The sequence below is a fragment of the Procambarus clarkii genome, chromosome 16 (assembly GCF_040958095.1).
Source record: "Procambarus clarkii isolate CNS0578487 chromosome 16, FALCON_Pclarkii_2.0, whole genome shotgun sequence".
Taxonomy (NCBI): domain Eukaryota; kingdom Metazoa; phylum Arthropoda; class Malacostraca; order Decapoda; family Cambaridae; genus Procambarus; species Procambarus clarkii.
The window spans coordinates 27,354,281-27,378,449 of NC_091165.1; the positions used below are offsets into that span (position 1 = coordinate 27,354,281).

Below are 24,169 nucleotides of genomic sequence, written 5' to 3' on the forward strand. Positions count from 1 at the left end.
AAATTTCACATCACATGACTTCACAAAATAATAATAACAATAAAACCGACCACAAAGTAAGAACCTGCTCAATTTACCGTCTGTCACAACCCCGCCAGCTGAAAAAAACAAGATATAAAATTCACACCGGCATTGAGACAACATAAATAGCATACACGTGTGGACGAAGGTCGTGAATGACCACTGTATACTACCGACCCTCTTCTGGCTTATGCTGCGCTGTGTAATTACCTAAGTGTAGTTACAGGATGAGAGCTACGCTCGTGGTGTCCCGTCTTCCCAGCACTCTTTGTCATATAACGCTTTGAAACTACTGACGGTCTTGGCCTCCACCACCTGTGTGTGTGCGCATACCTGTGTGTATGTGTACGTATGAGTATGTGTGTATGTACGTGCGTGTATGTGTACGTATGAGTATGTGTGTATGTATGTGCGTGTATACTCATCTACTTACAGTTGCAGGACTCAACTGTACAAACCTCCGGTGCTGTCCTATCTGGACAATGCATCCAAGCATGGAGACCTCACCTTCAAAAGGACATAACTGCTTTTGGAGAAAACTCAACACAGACCGACAAAAATCATCTCAGAACTTTGTCAACGCAACTCTACAATCCAGACGTGACAGGGCTGATCTCATCTACACCTTTAAAATACTGAACAAATTAGAAGATATTCATCTAGAACACTTTTTAAAAAGTTAAGTGTAACTCGCACAAGGGACAACAGCTTCAAGCTCAACAAGCCAAAATGTAGAGAAAAAAAACAGATTTTTTACCCATAGGCTAGTAAATCTATATAGAATCGCCTATCCACTGAAGTCTTAAATAAAAACACTCATATAGTTCAAATTTTAATTGAAAAAATCGAGGCCGCTAGAGATGCAGGCCCTTAAGTAAACTCAAGCAAATTTAACAATTCAGGCATTTATTTACAGTTTTACAAAGCCAGTGACGCATTTTGTTTCACCTAGAAGACGATCTGTTAAACAGTGAGGTCTGTTATCCGACATAGGTCCTTCTGTGTGGGCCGAGTTCATAATGTTATCAGTCTTCCACTTTCATTGTGTATATTGGATTTATAAACACATGTTCATATTGTTGTCTGTTTGAATATATGTGTGTGTGTACTCACCTAGTTGTGTTTGCGGGGGTTGAGCTAGGGCTCTTTGGTCGTGCGTGTGTGTGTGTGTGTGCGTGCTTGCGAGTGTGTGTGAGCCAGGTGGGCGGGTTTTTTGGCTACCTGTGGTTGTATCATCTAGTGGTGACCTTGTCCCCGTCGCCGCCGCCCGCCCACCTCTCCAAGAGTCAGTTCCCCGCCTCGCCCTCTCCAGGTCTGCCGCTTCTCTCCTCTACTCTCTTCCCTCACCGACTTGCTGCTACGCCGACATCTGCTTCTTCGACATCTGCTTCTTCATACTCCAGTTAAGTGCGTCTCCCCAAGAGAAAAATGTGTATTAGCAGAGCCCAAGCGTTGCTGTTGCGTGAGGGAGCTTACTTACTTATGATTGAGACTATTTCGTATTGCTGTTTTGTGGATATTCAATGCCTCGGAGTGGCAAGTTTGATGTCAACACTCCCTGTTGCTGTTTGTAGTTTTGTCCTGTCTTTCTAAGATAAGGAAGGGAAGAAGACGGGGATGCTGTCTCTCACTTGGAGAGAAGATATGGGTAGGGATGTGGATTCTTGTTTCTTACTCGTAGGGAGATAGCTTAATTTGTTTATATTGATTTGTTATTGTTGCGTTGGCTAAGCTATTGAGCTGCCCCATACTCATGAGTGAGCAAATGGATTATAGAGGGCACAAGTGCAGTGGGTTTTGTTTGATACCTTGAAGCTAAATCATTTAGGTAATACCTAACATAATTTTCACCTTTGGTTATTGCAATAGAAGTAGTGATGTTATGATTTTAGGCTGGACAGGTTATACTTTCATCACATATATCTACTGGAATCGAAATATGGATGCAGTGCAGGAATTTAAGATATGTATCACTACCAATAAAATGATTTGCCATTTCATGTAACATAAGTTAAAATCTCTCTAAATAACTCGACGGATTTCGCAATGTGATTTATATTATGCTCTACTATTTCACCCACAAGATGGGTATGGGGTGCATAATAAATGAACTAAACTAAACTGTTTCTGGCCTCTCACTTTATTTATTTTTGTGTTCTTATGATAAAATAATTAAAATAAAACAAAGTTACGTGCAGCTCAGCAGCAGGTTCTGTCTTATATTAATAATAAACTGCCTAGCCCAATATCTAGCCTAGTGACTCCAAAATCTTCAATTTATTTGAATGCTTAAATTTTTATATTTTTTATATATGTATAATTTATTGCAGTTATTGAAAAGTTTATGTAAATAAAGCATTTGCCTAAATTTTTAAGTTGATTAAATTATTGAATTCATATATATCTGTTTCTTTCTGGATAATCATGTCATTTAATCTGGGAGGAACACTAATGTTATAGGCCGATCAAGGACTCAGTTTCTTTCCTGACGATCTCACAAAATTCAAAATATGTAATCATTTATTTATAACAAATATAATGATTATGAACGCACTTATAATAATCCTAGCGCAACATTCCCTAAAGGTTCGCGTGCAATAAATTGTGTCCGTGAAAACATTAAGAACTCAAAAAAAACATTTGAGACATGATCACCTCACACATGATCCTTAATTGTTAGCCTCTGTTCATCCAGCAGTGATTAGATACCTAGTTGTTAACTGATTGTCAGATCGTATCACCATGAGCTACGGCAAGGGAAAACTCTTATGTCTGAGGATAGGAATCACAAGTCGTCTGTTCAGGTGCCCATCTGTATAAAAAAAATCCTTAGTGATGACTCTTACGACCGTACGAGACAAGTACAAGAGCAGGCAATTAATAGATGACAAGAGGACTTAAAACATATACTCTCAGGTTGGTGGTTGGACAGTAAAGTTAGGTGGCGCATATTAAAAGAATAGTATGGCTGTATACCGGGACGGGCCGGTATATCACCTCGTAACCGTCCCGCAAGTTAATGAGCCAGACCGCTCCTGGGAGGTGCTCCTACTTACCTGCCTGTCTACCTGAGGCTTTACGTGTCAATGAGGTGAACAGTACACATTACTTGCAGCTCTCATTCATCCTTGCATGAAACAAAAAACTTGACCACTAACCTGGTAGGCCAGGGTTGGGGATGGCCACAATAGAAAAATATAACTAGACATCAGTGAAGAACTATATAGACCAATATCCTGAAATTTCATTATTCGAAGACTACCACAATATAAAACGTTTTAATTGTAATAAGAATACGTCATACTATGAGTAGGGTTTTCTTAAACAATCATTCCTCGCTCGAGCGCACTATAGAAGCTAGTGTACAACAGGGTAGTCGAGTGTGCTATAAAAGCTAGTGTACAATAGGGTAGTCGAGCGTGCTATAAAAGCTAGTGTATAATAGGGTAGTCGAGTGTGCTATAAAAGCTAGTGTACAATAGGGTAGTCGAGCGTGCTATAAAAGCTAGTGTACAATAGGGTAGTCGAGTGTGCTATAAAAGCTAGTGTACAATAGGGTAGTCGAGTGTGCTATAAAAGCTAGTGTACAATAGGGTAGTCGAGCGTGCTATAAAAGCTAGTGTACAATAGGGTAGTCGAGCGTGCTATAAAAGCTAGTGTACAATAGGGTAGTCGAGTGTGCTATAAAAGCTAGTGTACAATAGGGTAGTCGAGTGTGCTATAAAAGCTAGTGTATAATAGGGTAGCCGAGTGTGCTATAAAAGCTAGTGTATAATAGGGTAGTCGAGTGTGCTATAAAAGCTAGTGTACAATAGGGTAGTCGAGCACGTTGTAGAAACTATATAGGGAAGTGATGCTAAATCTTTTTGATTACTGTCGATGGCGCTGAAGCGTTTAACTGATGGCTTCAAATTTGATGCACATCCTAATGTTATTTTCTTTGGTGATCACTTAGGTATACTTAATCTCGTAAATCTTTGAAACTAAGTCCTCAGAACTATTGTGAGGTTGCAGTCTTGTGAGGGGTGAGTAGTTCGACCTTTGGCATGACCTCGATACAACCATAAAGTATACGGCATATGCACAGGCTTCCTATCACCGACAACACGAATTATTAAATAATTAAAGCCCGCAGAATCCAGGTACTATCTCTTTTCGTCCTATTATCTTGACGAGAGTAAAAATAAAACAGGCCCTTTTTTATAACTAGATTTCCTGTAGACATTTAATCATCTATTTTACCTCTTATTCCCTTTTCTTTCCCCAAGCATTTTCAACCAATCACCCTGGAGGCCTAGCCCTTCAACCACCAAATTATTTAAGTCACTCTTAAGCCAATACTTAAGAAAATGTTATTTCTTGGCACATACCAGAAAACTATTTATTGGGTAACTTAAGAATAAAACAATGGACCGTACAACCGTGTTAATCAAAACGTTTGGTTTCGGTTTAGTATTGTAAATCATTTTAAAGGAATAAATTTAAACCAAGTCAAAATTTCAGGTTTTTCGCTCACCATCCTCATTCTGTAATGTTCTGAAGCGATCTCTGCTCTTTCGCGGTTTAGTGGACAGTGCTCGGGGGTTGTAGTCCTAAGGGCCCGGATTCGATTTCCGGCCGAGGCGAAAACAAATGGCCAGTTTATTTCATCCTGATGCCCTGTTCACCTAGTAGTAAATATGTACCTGGGAGTTAGAAGCTGTTACGGGCTGCTTCCTTGGGATGTATTCACCTAGTTATGCTTGCGGGGGTTGAGCTCTGGCTCTTTCGGCCCGTCTCTCAACTGTCAATTAATCAATCAACTTTTTTTTTCCGCACACACACACACTCACCCAGGAAACAGCTCGTAGCAGCTAACTCCCAGGTACCTATTTACTGCTAGGTGAACATGAGCATCAGGGTGAAAGAAACTCTACCCATTTATTCTACCATCGCCGGGGATCGATCCCCGGACCCTAGTCTTATGAATCCCAAGCGTTGTCCACTCAGCCGTCTGGCCCCACACGTGTGTATGTGTGCGCGCGCGCGTGTGTGTTAGAGAGAAATATATGTAGTAGATATAATAAGAGGAAAAAAATAGATTGGTTAGAAATGTGGGGTCCAAGAGCTAATAGCTCGATTCTGGAGACACAAATAGTAAATACACATCCTTTCTTCACTGTTATCGGTTCTCACCAGATTTATCGTTCTTGCATTGATATACCCTCCTCGTGTTGAATAATTTTTCATTGCACATTTTAACCTTTGAGTCTCAAAGGAGGGACCAGTTATTGTGCCAACCCCGACCAGCGCATGGGGTGCATCCGTGTGTGACGTCACGAATTAATATTGTGATGGTGTTGGTACTGTTGTGATCTGGGAAGCTCCTATACCACACCTTCATTACGTAACGTCAAGTTATAATGCTGTTGCAATCGGGAAAGCTCCTGCCGAACTTTCAGTATGCAACACCACGTGGTAGTGTAGGTGGTACTAGTGTCATCCGAAGAGCCCCGTCACTAACCAACAAGGATCCCGGTAGTCAGTCGGGTTCGTTCTTTACCCACAATCGAGAACTGGTTTGGCGCGTTTTCTATCACCTAATGCCCCTGTCCACCTAGCAGTAAATAAGTACCCAGGAGTTAGTCAGCTTGTTGTGGGGTTGCAGCCTAGTGGGTGGGGGCAGTAATTCGACCCTGGTGGGGGGTGGGGGACCGTGATATAAGCTGTATGTATAATATGTACTGTATGTATATACTGGATGCTTGTCCCCCGACACAATTAATTATTATTATGAATTATATCATAGTTTAGCGAGAATTTTCGAGGTCAAGAAGGTGGCCATATTTGAAATTGCTGTTTGCTGCTAAATGTTAAATATGATTCGTGACTTTTCGTCACATTAATATGAATTATTTCTTCAATGAAAAAAAAGGCCTTCATTGTAAAGTAACTTGTTTAAAGTGGCCATTTGTGTTGCATCAGTCCATTATAAACAACATAATTAATACGCAGAGCAAGGGTTTCAGAATCACATTTGCATCTCACATACGTGTTGTCGAGTATGATACACACAAGGCAGTTAAAGCTGTGTCCGTGATCTGAAATTGAGCGGGACCTAGGAATTTCAAGGTTGTAAAAACCGCACTATTTCAAGTATCTAATGCTGAGAGAAGGGCAATCACTGACACTCAATGGGCAGAAAAGCACAAGTATAGAGGTGTGATATGTTTGGAATCGAGAACAGTATATGTACGGACAGCACAAAACATCCACTAGATAGTGTGATATTGTAATTACTACGATTAGGTTAGGATATCGATATTATGGGAAATGGCTGCAGGATTTTCCACTCCTCTAATAAGTCAGTAGGAAATATATTTGTGTATTTGGTTAATTATAAAAACCGGTTGTGTACATTTGCCTTGTGTTATATAGTTTTTTTAGACTTATTATACAGACTTAGCCTACTTAGCAATATTGGTTAGGTTGATTTTAAGTGTATTTACAGTGAAGGTTCAAAATAACAAGCAAGTCTAGTCAAAGCTTTGAACATTACCAGATCAAAGGAAAGACTAAAAATTACGCCCAAGAGATTGATTGTTCAGTACTGCGCAATACTGAGAAAAATACAAAATATTACTCCCCTCTGCTAATATGGTACGGTACACAAACATTGTGGACACGAAGTCTGTTGGATTTATCGAGAGGTAAGCTATAGGCTGTCCACGAGGTCACCCATCCAGTGCTGTTAACATCCCATGGTGAACCTGACTAGGATGACAGACTGTTGCGCAGTAGACTGGACAGTTTCAATCTCAGGCTGAAGATGTCTGTGCGCATTTCCTTACCTTTGATGCCTCTGTTCATATAGCAGTTGTGAACAGTGACGTATGGAGTGATGCCAGCTATTGATCACTGGCTTGGAGCGAGGGGTCATGCCACCTGTTGATCACAGACACTGGCGTGGAGAGTGACAGTGGTCATGCCACCTGTTGATCACAGATACTGGCGTGGTGAGTGACAGTGGTGATGCCATCTGTTGATCACAGACACTGGCGGGGAGAGTGACAGTGGTCATGCCACCTGTTGATCACAGACATTGGCGTGGAGAGTGACAGTGGTCATGCCACCTGTTGATCACAGACACTGGCGTGGAGAGTGACAGTGGTCATGCCACCTGTTGATCACAGATACTGGCGTGGTGAGTGACAGTGGTGATGCCATCTGTTGATCACAGACACTGGCGGGGAGAGTGACAGTGGGTCATGCCACCTGTTGATCACAGACATTGGCGTGGAGAGTGACAGTGGTCATGCCACCTGTTGATCACAGACACTGGCGTGGAGAGTGACAGTGGTCATGCCACCTGTTGATCACAGACACTGGCGTGGAGAGTGACAGTGGTCATGCCACCTGTTGATCACAGATACTGGCGTGGTGCGTGACAGTGGTCATGCCACCTGTTGATCACAGATACTGGCGTGGTGCGTGACAGTGGTCATGCCACCTGTTGATCACAGATACTGGCGTGGTGAGTGACAGTGGTCATGCCACCTGTTGATCACAGACATTGGCGTGGAGAGTGACGGTGGTCATGCCACCTGTTGATCACAGACACTGGCGTGGAGAGTGACAGTGGTCATGCCACCTGTTGATCACAGATACTGGCGTGGTGCGTGACAGTGGTCATGCCACCTGTTGATCACAGATACTGGCGTGGTGAGTGACAGTGGTCATGCCACCTGTTGATCACAGACACTGGCGTGGTGCGTGACAGTGGTCATGCCACCTGTTGATCACAGATACTGGCGTGGTGAGTGACAGTGGTCATGCCACCTGTTGATCACAGACACTGGCGTGGTGCGTGACAGTGGTCATGCCACCTGTTGATCACAGACACTGGCTGGGAGAGTGTCATACCATATGTTAATGGATGCATGTGTGAAGTAACTGTGGTGCTGCTACCCGCTGACAGACGAAACTGCATACAGAGAGCGTGTGTCAGTTCGTGTGAGTGTTTACCAACTTTAAGCACCCAGTTAGCGATAAAAAACCTAAAATTTGTGATGTTAACTTCCTTTTTTCATGTTTCTCCATGCAGCAGGTAAACATTCAGCGTAGCAGTGTTTAAAATGGAAATGACAACCCCATCTAGCCAGCAGACAATATATATTAGCTCGAGCTCCTCAGAGGCGTGCAGAGTGGGAACCTAGCTGAATCTATGGGGATAGGATGAAGGTTATTTTAGATGTATAAATCTATTTAGTAACACCAGGCGTTATTTCTTCTTTCTTACACAGAATCTAGCTTGACAACCGCGTAGACGTTGCCAAGACTTTCAGCAATTGCAAAACTCGATACGCAACCCCAGCATGAAGTGTACGGTAGGTTAAAATTTGTCATAATAAATATTTCAGTCTTGTTATTAGAAGGCAGACTGTTACGCACACACATATTCCAGCCTGTTCTCCGTATACATATATAGTAGGAACCAAGAGCATAACCTTATTGCACACAATGCGCCTTAAAACATAATTATTCAAATTCTTCTCAATAGCACACATTATTTGTTGTGGTTCCAAGGAACCTTATCTTGATCTTTATCCAAGCCAAAGCAATAATATAAATAATATTTACCTATAATTTATTCAATATTTATGTATCATCCCTGTCAATGCTTCTATCTGTTTGATTGTTTCCTTTCAGTATTTGATTAAATATTATAAACTTGCAGAGAAGAAAAGTATAATGAAGGGAACTTAAAAACAAATCAGTGAAATATTGGCATATCCAAGAAATTATATATTGTTAAGATACTTTTCACCTAAGCAGGTTTTAAGCATAGGATACAAGTTTAATAAATGTAAGTGTTCATACCGACCTCCGTCTCACCTTCCAGATACTCTTAGTCCTCCTGCTCCTTGTGATATGCCCCGTGTTGTCACACGCTGCCCCACAAGTCTTTGGAGGAGCAGGAGCATTCATCGGTATGCGCCGCTTTAACAGAAAACCCAGGAAGAATCCACAACCTAAACCTAATTACCCAGACCACCGCCAACCAAGATACCCATACGACCCAACAGGACACGGCGACCCACATTTCTCTTATTATTATAAATGTACGTGGTATGCAAGACACGGGTCACAATTTTATTTTTGAGTATGAACATTCACACGTGAACTGTATATATATTAAAATTTGAAATAAAAACTCAAGTGAAAGACTGGGATACGGGAAAGATCAATTTAGATTGTCTTAAATAGATTGGTTGTATCCGTTCTCTAATTGGTTCCTGCTTCTGAGAAATCATTTGTTCTGATCTGTTGTGATGAATATTTCCAATCTCTGTTGATTCATCTGTCTGGTCTAAGGCTTCTCATATCATCTCTACTGTCCTGCAATCATCTTTGTGGTGGCGTCACATTTGAATCGAAGAGTTCAGATATAAAAATAATTACCATATTTCAGACGCACAGCATACTAATTATTATAACAATCAGCAATACTAAATAAACCCATGAAACAGCCTACTCGCTAAAGTCGTAAATGCTAAAACGCTGCTACATTTTAAAATCCAGCAGTGACAAAATCAAGAAAAATGAGAGGGGTGGGACCTTCGACAAGCCGCCGGCTTCCTGTCCCCCGTAGAGACCACTAGATAATGGCCCCTCAGCTAAATACAGGATAATATATAGGCAACACAATCCTTTAGTGCAGTACTGTGTTCAAAACTCTCATTCACTTTAGCATTTGTTGAACTTTTTCACTTTTCTGATAAGAGAAGACATGTCTAAAGAACCAGATTCACTGAGGATTTTATCGTAGGATGTACGACTCGAAGGAACAATGGAAAAGCAAAATTTTCAGTAGACTTAAAAACCTGAAGATTCTACAAGTTGAAACTGTTAGCGGAACTTTATAATAGTACTGCTCTTTATTTGATGAACAGAAAAGAGCCTTCTTGTGGTAACTACACTGGGCGGTAGATGGCGTCAACTTTAACGATGTGATTTGCAAAGTAGATGTTACAAAGAGCATATGTTCAGCATATAGTAGGGTGACAAGTAGTGTTAGACAAACTCTTTCCAATTGCTGCTCCAATCCCTACAAGGTGAACGGGTAAGGTGCTATACAGAGATTCTGGAGAGAAGAATAGATTTGGTGGGGCTTGTATCAAGAAACAATCCTCTGCCATCCATTATTACACGAGAACCAGGGAAAAATTCGCCGAGCCAAGCGTTAGGTCGTGTCTGCTCCCTAAGTACAGCTTTCAGCTGATAATAAAATAATTTTACCATAAAATTAAACTTGAGATGGTATGCATGGGGCAATGGTGGGCTGCACCCAGAACTGCAAGTCCTTTCGAAAGGTGCGACTTCACCTGGTGGCAATCATCGGCGATGACTATGGAGGGTGCGATAAACTAGATTCAGCTATGCAGGAATGCGCGAACCATATTCTTGCTGTTTTGTCATTATAGCCATAACCCTCGGGTCATTAGAAGAACCAGACGCAGGAGAGGTAGTCGTGACCCTGCAATGGAGGCACGGATGGTGACACTCATGAACCACAAATGTTTTTCTTTTATGTCTCTCTCCTCCAGTCTATGTTGTATCCAGGATTCCCTGGGTTTATATTTCTTTCACATCACTGTGCACATTTTCCATTTCTATTTCACATTTATTTTGCATTGAAAAGTGTACATATAATACAATTTGTACATCTTTGTCCATACTGTTTTTCTCCATTCTCATTCGTATCAGATCATACAATGCGTTTTTCTGCCAAATTTAATACTGGATAACACTGATTTTGATGATCTCGTGTAAGACAATGAGAGTACAAACTCTTGATGTGTCAGGTTTCTGTCCGCATTGCTTAGGGTCAGGTGGTCTTTCAGGAAAATATCAAAATTTTCCCAATTTCAACTTCTGGTCTGTTTTTTTTGGGGTTGTCTAACAATATTATGCATGGTCACTACATCCTAATACAATGGTGAAATTTCAAGAACATATTGGAATCATCGGATTACACTAAAATAGCACCAAATTTCTTCATATAAATTTGCAGCAAATAGCATTCGTAACCTCTTAATTTTAACATTTTCTGCAACAGATAATGATTACTGATTTAAATAAGCCAATCAATCACCTGCTTTCACTAAAAAAATAACATTTGAAATTTTACAGAGCAATACAACACGTCTGGAGATACAACCTGCTCCTTCAGCCATCACGGTCTACCTCCCTGCACCAAGTCATTGCTGCATACAAGAACTGACGATAATCATCATGATATGCTCATGTACTTCACAAAATACACACTGCAGGATGTGTAGTGTATGGTAGCCTGTGAGACTCTGAAGGAGTGTTCACGAAGTGGGTTTTCTTGGCTTGTGTTACGTTGGTACCATTATTTTCAAATAAGGAGCTACAATAGTGCTAATGTCTCAAAAAAAATATGTAAAATTTATATCCTCACTAAGCTAATACTAAACTTAATGCTAAAAGTTACTTAAAACCCATCATAAAAAAAAATTAGGTTTTGTTCACATATATCAAGAAATTTGAAGGAAAAAAATGTGTGATAAAGAAATCATTTTACAATTTAGGTACATAATAATAGTGGGAGCTACGCACATTTTATATAGGATTCACAGCTAACAGACCAAAGGGTCAATAACGAGATTTCATTTTAATGGTGATTTTGAATATTAATCTCATCTAATAAAACTTTAATGACTAGAAGTAAACATTCACTTGTCATTGTTTTCTAACCAATGACTTCAGTAACAGTATATATATGCCATTAAAATCATGAATTTGTACCAATTTGGAGAGATGCAGGAAGACTAGTGGTTCAATACACAAGAGTGGCATTACTAGTATATATAAAATTCAACTGTATAGTTAATTTTTAACATATGACATGCGTAAGGTGTACACCAACACTTGTTCAACAGTAGTGTATGTATACGTGGTGCACACTTTTCTAACCGTTGGGAGATAGGCCAGGTAATAGAGCATGTAGGTTATTCAACTTTCATGTTTTTCCTAGAAAATGACCCACTGATTAATTTGGAACCAGACACCCCCTCAACTGCTACTGGAGGCACTAGGGTGAAGTGCCCAATCATCTCTCACTATCCAAAGTTTGATCAATGGTACGTATCTGACGTACATCACCCTGAGCCGGTCGGCCGAGCGGACAGCACGCTGGACTTATGATCCTGTGGTCCTGGGTTCGATCCCAGGCGCCGGCGAGAAACAATGGGCAGAGTTTCTTTCACCCTATGCCCCTGTTACCTAGCAGTAAAATAGGTACCTGGGTGTTAGTCAGCTGTCACGGGCTGCTTCCTGGGGGTGGAGGCCTGGTCAAGGACCGGGCCGCGGGGACACTAAAAAAAAAAAGCCTCGAAATCATCTCAAGATAACCCTTGTCCACCGGCATGTACACGGTGCACACCATCATTAGTCCATCAGGATCATCATACTGCAAACTAGCATAGTTATGCATATGGTATCATTTCACCATTTTCCAATGAAGACAATCATTTCATATCAATTATATTTTAAGTACCTGTATTTTACTTAAAAATGGCAAAATTAAATTTTGTTAAACAAAATTGTTTCAAAAATTATTTTATTCATCCTCCAAAAAATATAATTGGCATCAGCATTTCATCCATAACCTAGGAGGGAAAGCACAGAGAAACAAACGAAACTAGAAGATTACATTCCACAGTGTCGCAGAATACAAAGAAGTTCACATATATCAACAAAGATGCTAATACTGTACATTACAAGGAAAAAAATATGGGCAATGTCAAAAGTATCCAATTCATTGAGAATTTTACTGAGGGACAGATGGCAAAGGAACACTTTGAAAACAAAATTTCTGATCCTGAAAATCAATTCATCTTATAAGACGCAAAGGCCATTTAGCAGAACAATGCAATTCCAGGATTGAAGTCCAAGTCTGTTCCATTCAGTGACATTTCCCCACTTCTTGTTTCAGTGGCAGAACAAAATAAAACAGAATAGGTCACAATTGATAGATATTACAAATTGTAAATTATGTACTATCTAACTTTTGACAATTGCAGTTCTTAAACCAATCTGCATGAATGACAGGAAAGAAATCCTGTTATGAATGACAGGATAGAAATCCAAGGAAGGAATTCTGGGAGATGGGACAGTTGCATATGGCCTTTTTGAGTGGAAGCACCCACAAGGTCATTACAGGCATCACCAATATGGTTGGGAACTTGGCAAAATTTGATCGTCTCATATCTGCTAAAGATGAAAAACAGCCAATGTTTGATTTCTATCACCAAGGGATTTGAAGAGTTAAAATACTCCAGAGCCATGAGAGCACTAAGTCAACTGCAATAACAAATGAATACTGATATATAAAAATGAAGTCTTAAGAGGATATAAAGTTTCTTAAAGCTCCACCATAAAACTCCTAAGTCTCTGAAGGAATAGAAATCTGATCAGGACAAAAAAAAAGGAAGCCAATGACATCAATAAACATTGCACCATCATTAAACAGCAGCAGCAGTAGCATTGAGTGGCAGTGAAAATATTCAAGAAAAAGGCATTTCAGAACAGTAAGCAATTATCAAAAGAAGGCAACAAGCCAGGAACACCACATAGCACTGTGTTGTGAAACATTTCAGGACAGTTAAGAGGTATTTTCTCAATTTTTTTGTGGGTGGGGAGGAGGGGCTACTTGATTGTTTAAATTTTCTCCACACGGTACCACCAAATTATCATTCAAGATAGAATCTGATCTCAAAAACTTGTACTGTAACATTCTCTGCTTATCTCTTATTTCAACTGTTCTGTGTTAAACTTACACATGCCATTCTTATTATTTTCAATAATACTCATGAATGAGTTCAATGACGTGGTGACTACTTCCTAGAACCACACAACACAATTCTTTGGCAGGGCCCTGAACATTTAAGGACGAACATAATGCAGACATTTTCAAGACTGCATTGGAATTATCTGTGAAGAGGAGTACTGTATATGTGATATGGTAATATAAGCCAAGAGAAAAATATAAGTTTTATATACATATACATATGCAGTAGAAAAGTATATGGGCTTAAAGTGCATGAAGAAGCTTACAAACAAAAAAATTACAAGAACAATTACTGCAATAATTAAGTTACGATGTTTTATAAGCTAATTTTGTTTGAATATTCCTGAACTGTAAAAAATTTCTATGCATTTAAATAGATGTATAACTTAAGTAAAATCTTAAGAAATACAATTCAAGTAAAAATTGAAAATTTATATTTCTTTCTTAAGTTTGTACTACTATTCAAAATTCATTGTATGAAAAATTTATAAAATTTAATGATATAGCTTTTACACAAACTCAAACACTTACTACATAAAACTGTAAAATGTAATGGCAATTGAATGATGTAACTACAAGCCTTTTCATGAGGTCCTGGCACAAGGAGCAGCATTTACATTAAGAAAATATCACTTACCCAAGAGAATTGCCTTATAGAAAACATTTACTTCATGACAGGGAAACTTTATTAACTCTTGAACTAACATTAACATTCAATTGTACATAACTGAAAACATACCATATGGAGTAAGGACAGTTTTCATTTATTACACAAGTTATCTTATATTTGTTCCAAGAGAATTTTATCAAACTACATTGACCGTGTAAAAAATATAAATACAAATTCTGCTTCTCTAAATATCACAAAGTTAAATCAACTCATTCATGCAAGGCCTGAAGAACAAGGTTCAGGAATGCCAAATTAACATATAGCTGGACAGCTAGACAAAACCAGTATGCACACACAATGACAAATTTCCTCAAGAACGTTTACAGTTCATTCTTGTACACAGACGACCGATTCCAATACCTACACATGACTATATGGGTTGAACTGGATAATATAAACAAGCTGATATATCTTATAAAGATACAAAAAACTTGAACTGGGACTATTTTTCCCCACGTTAATATACTGCCATTGGGAATTCCTCGTCAGGGTAAATAGACTGACTTTGCAAATCTAATCTTCCCATTAAAAAAACAAAAAAATGGTGTGGAAATTAGTATCTTCATGTCAGATATATTTCCTCCATTATAATCAAGGCAATGAAGACAGTAAAGAAGCCAAAAGAGCACAAACTGTTCATGGCTGCTGTAAGTTCATAAAAAATTCACTAATGACTAAAATTGAATCATAAGCCTAGCAAAAAGATACATTATACCAAATGAACATATTAATTAAATAGTCCCAGGTAAATACAGGAAACTTATTGTTAATGCAGGTGATTTACTAACACTGACAAAACTTATAATTCATCTAAATAAATTTATTACAAAATTTAAAATTTGGTCTTAGCTGTAATTAAAATACCTCAACATTAAATTACCTTATAACAAATTTTGTTTCTATTGCAATTAAAGCATAGTCTGACAACACTACACCTAATTTTCAGCACTCAACTGCATCATTTGCAATGAAATTGCAAACAAATTTATTTTTTCAGACTAGTGACATCATCAACTGCCTTAAAAATGTGTGTGCTAATCACATGACTGTAATAACCATTCCCACTTAATTTTTTTTATGGAAACTTCAACAACTTGGACCATCTAAAAAGAACATTAACCCAACTGAATAATAAACAAATAAAAATAAATTACTGTACTTCCATCTCAAAATACATTAACACCAGAGCCAAAATTTATTCTCAAAGCTGTGTGTGTGCCTTACAGTTGAGACAATGTTTAATAATCCGAGCCTATTCTTTCACAAAGGCTAATTGCACCTTTTACGTATTTCCATAATATGTAGACCTTTTTCAAGGGCATCTGAACAGATTAAGTATGAGCACACTGTGGAAGCACACAGTAAATATATTATGAACTAGGGATATCAGTCTTCTAATCCATAATTTATTTCTAAACACATCCATCACACAGTATGTCACACAGAATAAGGAAAGCACATGTGTATCTACAGTACAATATAAATCGCTATAGATTAGAAAAGATGGGGGGATCTAACCATGTATGACTCAAGGTTAGGTATGAAAATAACTCTGAATCAGCACTTGAGAGAAGACCAGCAATTATGAGTCTTCTGCAGTAGTTCATAAGAACAAGTTTGATTTCAGGCCGAGTTACCTATACAAGGTCCAAGCACACTACAGTGTCATAGCTTATGCTGCGCGAGTGACTTATCACAATATGATAAGCCTAATCTTCACCAACCAACCAGTCTGATAACTGTCTGTAAAATGCTTGCCACTCCTTTAACCCTGTACCATGTTGCTTCAATATACTTTACAGGGTCAGCTGGAAGATATATTTTAAGATAAATTGATCACATGAAGTGATGAAAAAGCTGCCTTTGCAATTTCACATATGCACCTTATTTCAGTACGGTACATTTCAATATTGAAATAAGAGACGATTAATAACAAAATTAAATACCATACTTCTTGATTGACGGTTTTAGTTAAATTTATCACACTATCAGCAAATAATTTATAAAATGGAAATGCTGGGAAATACTGATTAACCCTCTGCCTGTGTCATCTTGTTTTTTTAGATCAAAACACCTGTTCAGTACTTGAAAATCTTGAAACACATTCAAACAATTAATTTGGATCTTCTTGGTAATACTGGGTAATTATAAAACGGAAAAAAGCTACTTCAACATAAGTAAAAGTAACAAGAATTACTAGAGCATAATTTTTTATAAATATTTTTGTATATTTGACTCTCTTGTGTATAGTAAGATATATCTTTCAATTAGGTAATATTAGCCATAGATATGTCAGTTCTTAGTAAGCTTAGAGAGTCAACCGAACAAAATTCTAAAGTTTTCTTTATAGTATAGCAGTTAAATGACAGTCACCGTGTGATCTCGTGTACAACTATAAGGCAATTATCACACCTTAAGGGTTAAGTAAAATATATCCCATATTGCCTCACGATTAGCTTTAAATAGAGAAAATATTAAAATTTCCATTTAATTTATATTTGCTAGGGTAAAGTTACCTTTCCTCGGACCCCTAAGAAAGTGGTTGTGTTCTATGTGGAATGACAAATTACCATTATTAAGGTTTTGGGAAATCTATGGCTTGAGTTGTAATAGGAAATAAGTATCTATAAAATTACATCAACATATAGTTAGTAGATGCAATACCTGCCGAAATATTAACCAAAGTTTACAGGTGGTTGACCACCTGTAAGAAATACCGTAACCAATAAAACATCTATATTATACCTATCTTTCTTTCAACACTATTGCACAACATTCCAATAACACACTTGATACCCACAGCTCTATATATTAACAGCCAACCACCAGCATCTCTCATTTAAAAGTTCAGTGGCACATAACTTGGGAACCACTGAATTTTAGGAAATAACAGTAATGTACAAGGCCGCATTGTGCATTTATGTTTTGGAAACACTTGGTTTTGTGTGGCTATGCCCAAAGATGTTGATTGGCATTGGCCACCTCAATGGGTTTTTAGGAAATTATAGAGAATTAAGATCGGATATTGATGTTCTAGGTAGGATGGTGTCGGCATTCTTTGCTTTCAATTGACTTTGAGAGACCCTTGACTTTAGCAGCTGACAACCAGCTCTTAGACACTTGTTCCACCAATTGTTGGCCACAATGTTCCCCTCCAACCAATGCACCTTCTATCATAGTGTCAATTAACAGCCTAAACATCTTAACTCTGCCTGAAAACAAAAAACAGAATGAAATAAAACACCTTATAGTCAAAAACAAAAATACATTAATAATTTTCTTTTGAAATACTTATGCACACAATCTGGGAAATGAGAATTCTTACTTAAATTGTTTCTTCGTGTATCTTCAAAATTTCAACATTTTTATATTACAGTATAGTATTTAAAAAGTTCCCGACATTTTTGCGGTATAGTTTTATCCAAAGATGTAAGCACTAGATATTTTCACGTCACAAGTGGTCAATGAATGGTTACTTTACCCTACATGTCTTCTGAAACCAACAACATAATACAACTTGGTATTTTCTAGGCAGCCAGATTATGACTTTCATAACTCCATAAGCTTTATAATGACTGATCTTATCCTCATCTCCCCTCCTTGTTCCTCTCACTAGTTTATTTTAGAGAGGTTCTGCCAGACTTGCCTAGTCATATGTCAGAATTCTGATAGTCCTATTTGACTCTTGAAAATTTACACAAGTAGCTACCAGTGTGAATGACAATTAGAAAAAATTGTCAACCAGACATAAATTTGCTTAATGTATTATAATAAACATTTTTAAAAACATAGATAAAAAAAATTGGGGGGTCTGGCTAGAACTTTTACATCTTAACTTACATTTCAATTCTCTATCCAATCAATAAATTTAGTCCTCCTTCTTGGTTTTCGAGTCCTTTGCATCTTCCTCGTCAGAATATTCTGTTGGCTGTTCCCCAGGTTTCAAAAACTTTCCAATGTATTCATACTTTTCTGGAAATTGTTAAACATAACCCAGAATTAACAATGCATAATTATAATTACAGTATTGCATACTCTGAAACTATGATACATACAATAAGAACTTTGTTATCTGCCACACAAATCACCTCCACCTTAGAAGCATACAACTAGTCAGGAGGCGGGGCATAAAGTGCAACATCTCGCTCTCCCGTAGTTTCTCATAGACAAGCACTTTATAGGGTTGAATCCAGCATCTAAAATGATGTCACCCATAAGTTCCAGCACCTTAATTTACTTTGTAAGTAATCATTTAATAACAAAACATTAATAAAATATTATGACATCAGGTATTCTCACAAAATAAAATCGTTCACCGGGGCAAACCTGGCCATACTTTCCGAGAAACAGCTCTAATGATTACAATTAAACAGGCCAATTTTTTACGTATTTTTCTACTTTAAATTACTGTACTTAACTACACTTAATATTAAAAGGAAAATGTATATGGAAATAAATATTGAAACTAAAGAACAGGAAATATTCATAATTACATACAGTACATCGAGTAATAGAAAAATATACGACTAAACAAGCTACAATTAGTTGTAATTGAAGAGAAAACCAAATATTTATGTTGAAACCTGAAGAAATATTGCCCTTAATGTAAACGGCAAGAAACCAAAACTTGTGTAGAAGTACAATATCTGGACATGTACGCTAGACACACACACACACACACATACGAGCAAGAACACTGCGGAAAGTTATAATCCTGTCATTATCATCTCTTTATGTGGCTTCCTCCACATAACTGTTTGTAATTTATCCATTTCTCAGCTCTACTTACAACTAACACAACAAACATTAACTGTAAGTGTCTTAGTTTATGGCTAAAAATAAATAGAATAACCGCTCACCAGTGAATTGAATCTCCCACTCCCTAACTGAATCCATCTGCATGGAGGAGAGGTCGCTGAGATCATCGTACTCTTCTTTAACATCATTCACACTGAAAGTTGCCAGTGCTCGTGTAGCATCATGTCCAGCAAAAGCAGCATAAGGTCCCCCTGTAATACACAAAGTAAAATTGGTATCCTGAAAAGAGACTATTTACATTACAATTTTCCTAGAACACTTGTTACAGTATTGCCCATTAAAACTTTCAAACTAAAAACCAATTTATGTTGTCACTTAATTTTCGTCCATGGATCACAAGTTAAAACTACACATTCAAATTCAAAATTCAAATGTTTATTTAGGTAAAGTACATACATACAAGGGGTGATACAGATAATGATGAATTTATAGATAGAGCTAGTACATACAATGCCTAAAGCCACTATTACGCAAAGCGTTTTGGGCAGGAAAAACACTAAAAACTAAAACTTAATACTAATCGAGATTAAAGTATAAAATGTGTTGAGAAAATATAAAAATACAAAAAGGGGGGAACATGGTAAGCCTATGCATTTAGACTATAAATGTTCTAGTATTCTATTATATTTGTTCTTAAAATTTAAATGCTTTAAGCGCACTTTACTAATGTACTTTGTTCCTCCCTCATGTTTTATCTTGCTGTTCATATAATAGAACTGACAACAGTTCTATTATATGAACTGTTGTATTATATGAACTGTATTATATGAACTGTATTATATGAACTATTATATTATATAGGTTTATCAGACAAATTCCACTTACTAAATCAAATACTGTACTATACCTTTAGTAAAACTGTCTAGAAATCTCAAGTGGTGGGAGGAGAATACCTGACTACTGTAGATTTCTAAATATAATAGATACAACCAATTACAAAAAACTGATATTACAGTACAGTACTACAAATGTACAAACCTGGTCCATAGAACTTTTTGCCTCTCGTAACATCAAAGATCTTGCCATTAACTGCTACACAAACACGTTCATGCTCTCCAGTTCCATTGTACTGCTTCAGTTGCTCAAGGGTCATGTCCTGCCGTTTCATCTTAGGCACTGGAGGTTCCACTGGACCAGAAGCTTAAAACAAAAAGACCATGTTAAATTTTCTAAGCAAAATCACAAAATTAAAATAATCAATGTAGTACTCTACTTAGCTGCAGTTGCTTACAAGACACAGTTTATCTCTTGGACCCAGCTCACAACTGTAGTTGAAATATTTTATAACTACTTTTCTAATTTATTAAAATATATCAAGGGATATCTGCCATAACCTTGAAATATGCAGCTCGGTACACTCAAATCTACAGATTCATGGGTTAACACCAATCACACCTCGTGATCTATATTAGCGAAGCGGAATTCACAAGTTTCCCAGGTGACATGATTATTTACCAATTTGAAAAATGTTTATAAATAATGTACATTAAGAAACATTAATAGTAATAGGTATACTGCATACTATAACACAAAAATAAACAAGTGGGCTACCAACAAGTACACAAGTGAAGGCAGTGCTCTCTGAAATGTTATATTCATTATATGCAGGAATGAAGCAGCAACGAGAGTACAGTACTAATGGCAAGTCTAGTACAGTACTTACACTCGGCTTCATCTAACCCAACCTAGGCCTAAAAGGCCTAGATTGAGTTAAGCTAGCCCCCAAAATTAAACAACGTTTGGTTTCCAATATGATTTCCAATCATTCAGTACAGTAGTGTCAGGTTAAGGACAGAACTTAAGCGAGTACAGGCTGCCACACCCTTGGCCAGGAGACCCCAATCCATCAAAAACATTACTTCTGTACCCAACATTGGTACAGTATATCATATGAATACAAGTCACAGAGCACACAAGACAGTTCGCCAATGGATTTTAAAAACTACCCAACCTAATCTTGCTCAACCTTACCCAATCAAGCCTAACAATATAGGTACAAAATACTGTACAACCTGTACAGTAAAGTACTGTATATGATTTTGACACTCGGAAAACAAGCTTTCTTGAAGTCTTGTGTGTGCTTGGACTATACCCTTGAGTATGTGCTTGTAGTTTGAGGTTGAATACAGTGCAAAATTACATTATATTGCTCTGTATTAAAATAATTCACAGCCTCATAAAGCCTATATATCCAAACAGGCCGTATCCACTAAACTTAACTAGCGTTTACGGAATAAGTAATAATCAAATTATTGTGGTCGAGAGAATTTAAATTACAACCAGAGTATCTAGTTAACACTACATACAACTTTTTTTTTTTTGCTGTCCTTTAAAATTATATAAATTAACGTGCATTAAGCAACAGATATCATGGATATGAATAATGAATAGCTTCAGGACAAAGTTTCAAGCCCATTCAACCACGGCACTGATGACCCAGTAGGTTGTAGTGGAACTAACCCTGGTGCTGAAGAAGGGGGGTGGTTGCCGAGGTGCCCTGAGGTGCCACTCTGCCCCCTGGGGTGGCACTCTGCCCCCTGAGGGAAGCACTCGAGGGGGGCCTTAAGGGTGGCACTCTAACCCTAGCGAGTATTTATGTAAGTGTCAAAAAGAGGCAGGAGGAGGAGGAGGCTGTGTCAGGCAGCCTGGCTCTTACCTGCACCACTGCCATCACTCGGCCGGAAGATTTTATAGATGAGGAAGGCGCATACTCCCAGTAGGAGTATGTTGATGGGGGATGTGAAGATCTCGGTGAGGAGGGAGGCGAGCAGAGAGTCTTCACTAGGAAGGACGGCATCCTTGCCTTCTTCCGCCATGATGGGTGAGTGACTGTGTGCGGGACTCCCACACTATGTCTCCTCACACCACCCCCCTCATCACTCATATCTGCCTATTAATACTTACAACAAAACTACCAATGGGTCACACACAGCCATTTTGGCGTTAATTTTACATTCTTGTAGAAACTAGAACGTTTATTGCTCCAGGTAAATGGTGAACTAGTACCCACCCCCACCCTTGTACAACTCTTTAATTAACACCAACATAACTCAAGCCAAGTTGACTAAAAAATGACCATTTAACACGATTAATTGCTGCTAAGGTTGTAGAGTCAAATACAGTACATTGTTTTATATGCACAGTGGAAATCTAATATGAGAGTGTAATGAAAAGCTAGCAAATTACATTATACATACATATATACATACATACATACATACATACATACATACATACATACATACATACATACATACATACATACATACATACATACATACATACATACATGCATACATGCATACATGCATACATACATACATACATACATACATACATACATACATACATACATACATACATACATACATACATACATACATACATGTATGTATGGGGGGGGCCTCGCGGCTGAATAGATAGCGCTCCGGGTCGTAGTCCGATTAAGGGCCCAGGTTCGATCCCCGGCAGAGGCAGAAACAAATGGGCAGAGTTTCTTTCACCCTGATGCATCTGTTCACCCGGCAGTAAATAGGTCTGGGAGTTACACAGCTGCTACGAGCTGCTTCCTGGGGATGTGTGTGTGTGTGCGCGAGTGTAAGAGAAATATACGTAGTAGACATAATAGAGGAAAAATAAATTGGTTACAAAGGCGGGGTCCAAGAGCTATGTGTGTGAGTGTGTGTTTTAATTTAATATTATTATTTTAAAGCTACTCAGTAACTAGTGCCAGAAACACGAAGTGTGTCATCACTCTGCTCTGTTGTGAAGTAGCGTCAGCTTTAAACTTTCGAATGTTAACTAAAAGTTTCTTTAAATAACAACCAAAGAACCACGTCTCTAATTCCTCGAATGCAAGTTTACACTTTTAAACGGAAGAGAGAAACAAGTGAGGTGGAGATGAGAGTGAGGCAGCGTCACCTAGAGTGCAGGTGGGGCCCGGCGTTGGTATATGAACGCTGCCATTTAAAAATGGTTCCCGCGGAATTTTGACCTTGACGGCTCTGCTGGACCAGTTGTCACCATCGCAACTTGGCTTGAGCGACCCTGTAGGGCGGGGCGTGGGTGGGATTTGGCTGGGGTAAGATGTAGAGAGGTAGGGAAGGGGTGTAAATTTGGCTGGGAATGGAGGGGAAGTCAGGAATTACGGAGGGCATACGGGATGGAAACTTGACAGGGCGAGGTCAGGAATTAAGGGGTTGAATTGGAAACTTGATTTCAAGCAGGTAGAAGAAGTAGGCAGAAGCAGGTAGACTGGTAGAGGGAAGCTAAATGAATGAGGGGTAGTTAGCTAGGAGAGGGAAGAGGCACAGGACGGTGTCAGGAAGAGGCCAGGACAGAAACTTTAGTGAACTGGCACACTTGAGATTTGTGAGTTCATGATCCAAAAAAGGGGTCGGGTAGGGCTAGGAAATAAATAAACATAAATTAATGTTTATTCAGGTAAAAGTACATACATACATACAAGATGAGTTACAAACAGAATGTTGGATTTCTAGATTGGAGCTAGTACATACAAAGCCATTAATACGCACAGCGTTTCAGGGCAAGCAAATAGGGTGGGGGGCTGGAGGTGTTTGTGGGTAGGACGAGACGAGGCGCCGGCAGGTAAATGGTGTGGATGATCCGGTCGTGAGGTGGGGACGGTATAAGAAGCAGCCTGGCACTCACCGTGCCTCCACTTCCTCGAGTGCCGAGGAACGTTGGTCAGCCTAGCATCAGGCTATGGAAACTATATTATAGTAAATATAAAATACATATAACCGCACGTGCCAGTAGACACGTGCTTACACATTGGAGAATTT

General features: G+C 38.5%; 1 protein-coding gene and 1 long non-coding RNA gene across 2 annotated transcripts; one reads left to right on the top strand and one right to left on the bottom strand.

Moving 5' to 3' along the window:
• The first annotated feature begins 1,260 nt into the window (after positions 1–1,260).
• On the top strand, positions 1,261–12,641 carry LOC123759994 (uncharacterized). The gene is made up of 4 exons (XR_006773093.2): positions 1,261–1,428; positions 8,304–8,387; positions 8,903–9,122; positions 11,194–12,641. It is a non-coding gene; the product is annotated as an uncharacterized lncRNA (long non-coding RNA).
• LOC123759993 (membrane-associated progesterone receptor component 1) lies at positions 12,630–22,222 on the bottom strand. The gene is made up of 5 exons (XM_045745301.2): positions 22,021–22,222; positions 20,343–20,504; positions 19,406–19,555; positions 18,387–18,518; positions 12,630–17,758 (listed from the first exon to the last, which is right to left on the bottom strand). Exons 1-4 carry the CDS (start codon positions 22,178–22,180, stop codon positions 18,415–18,417), a joined length of 576 nt encoding a protein of 191 aa, XP_045601257.1. The 5' UTR covers positions 22,181–22,222; the 3' UTR covers positions 12,630–17,758; positions 18,387–18,414.
• Positions 22,223–24,169: the final 1,947 nt, after the last annotated feature.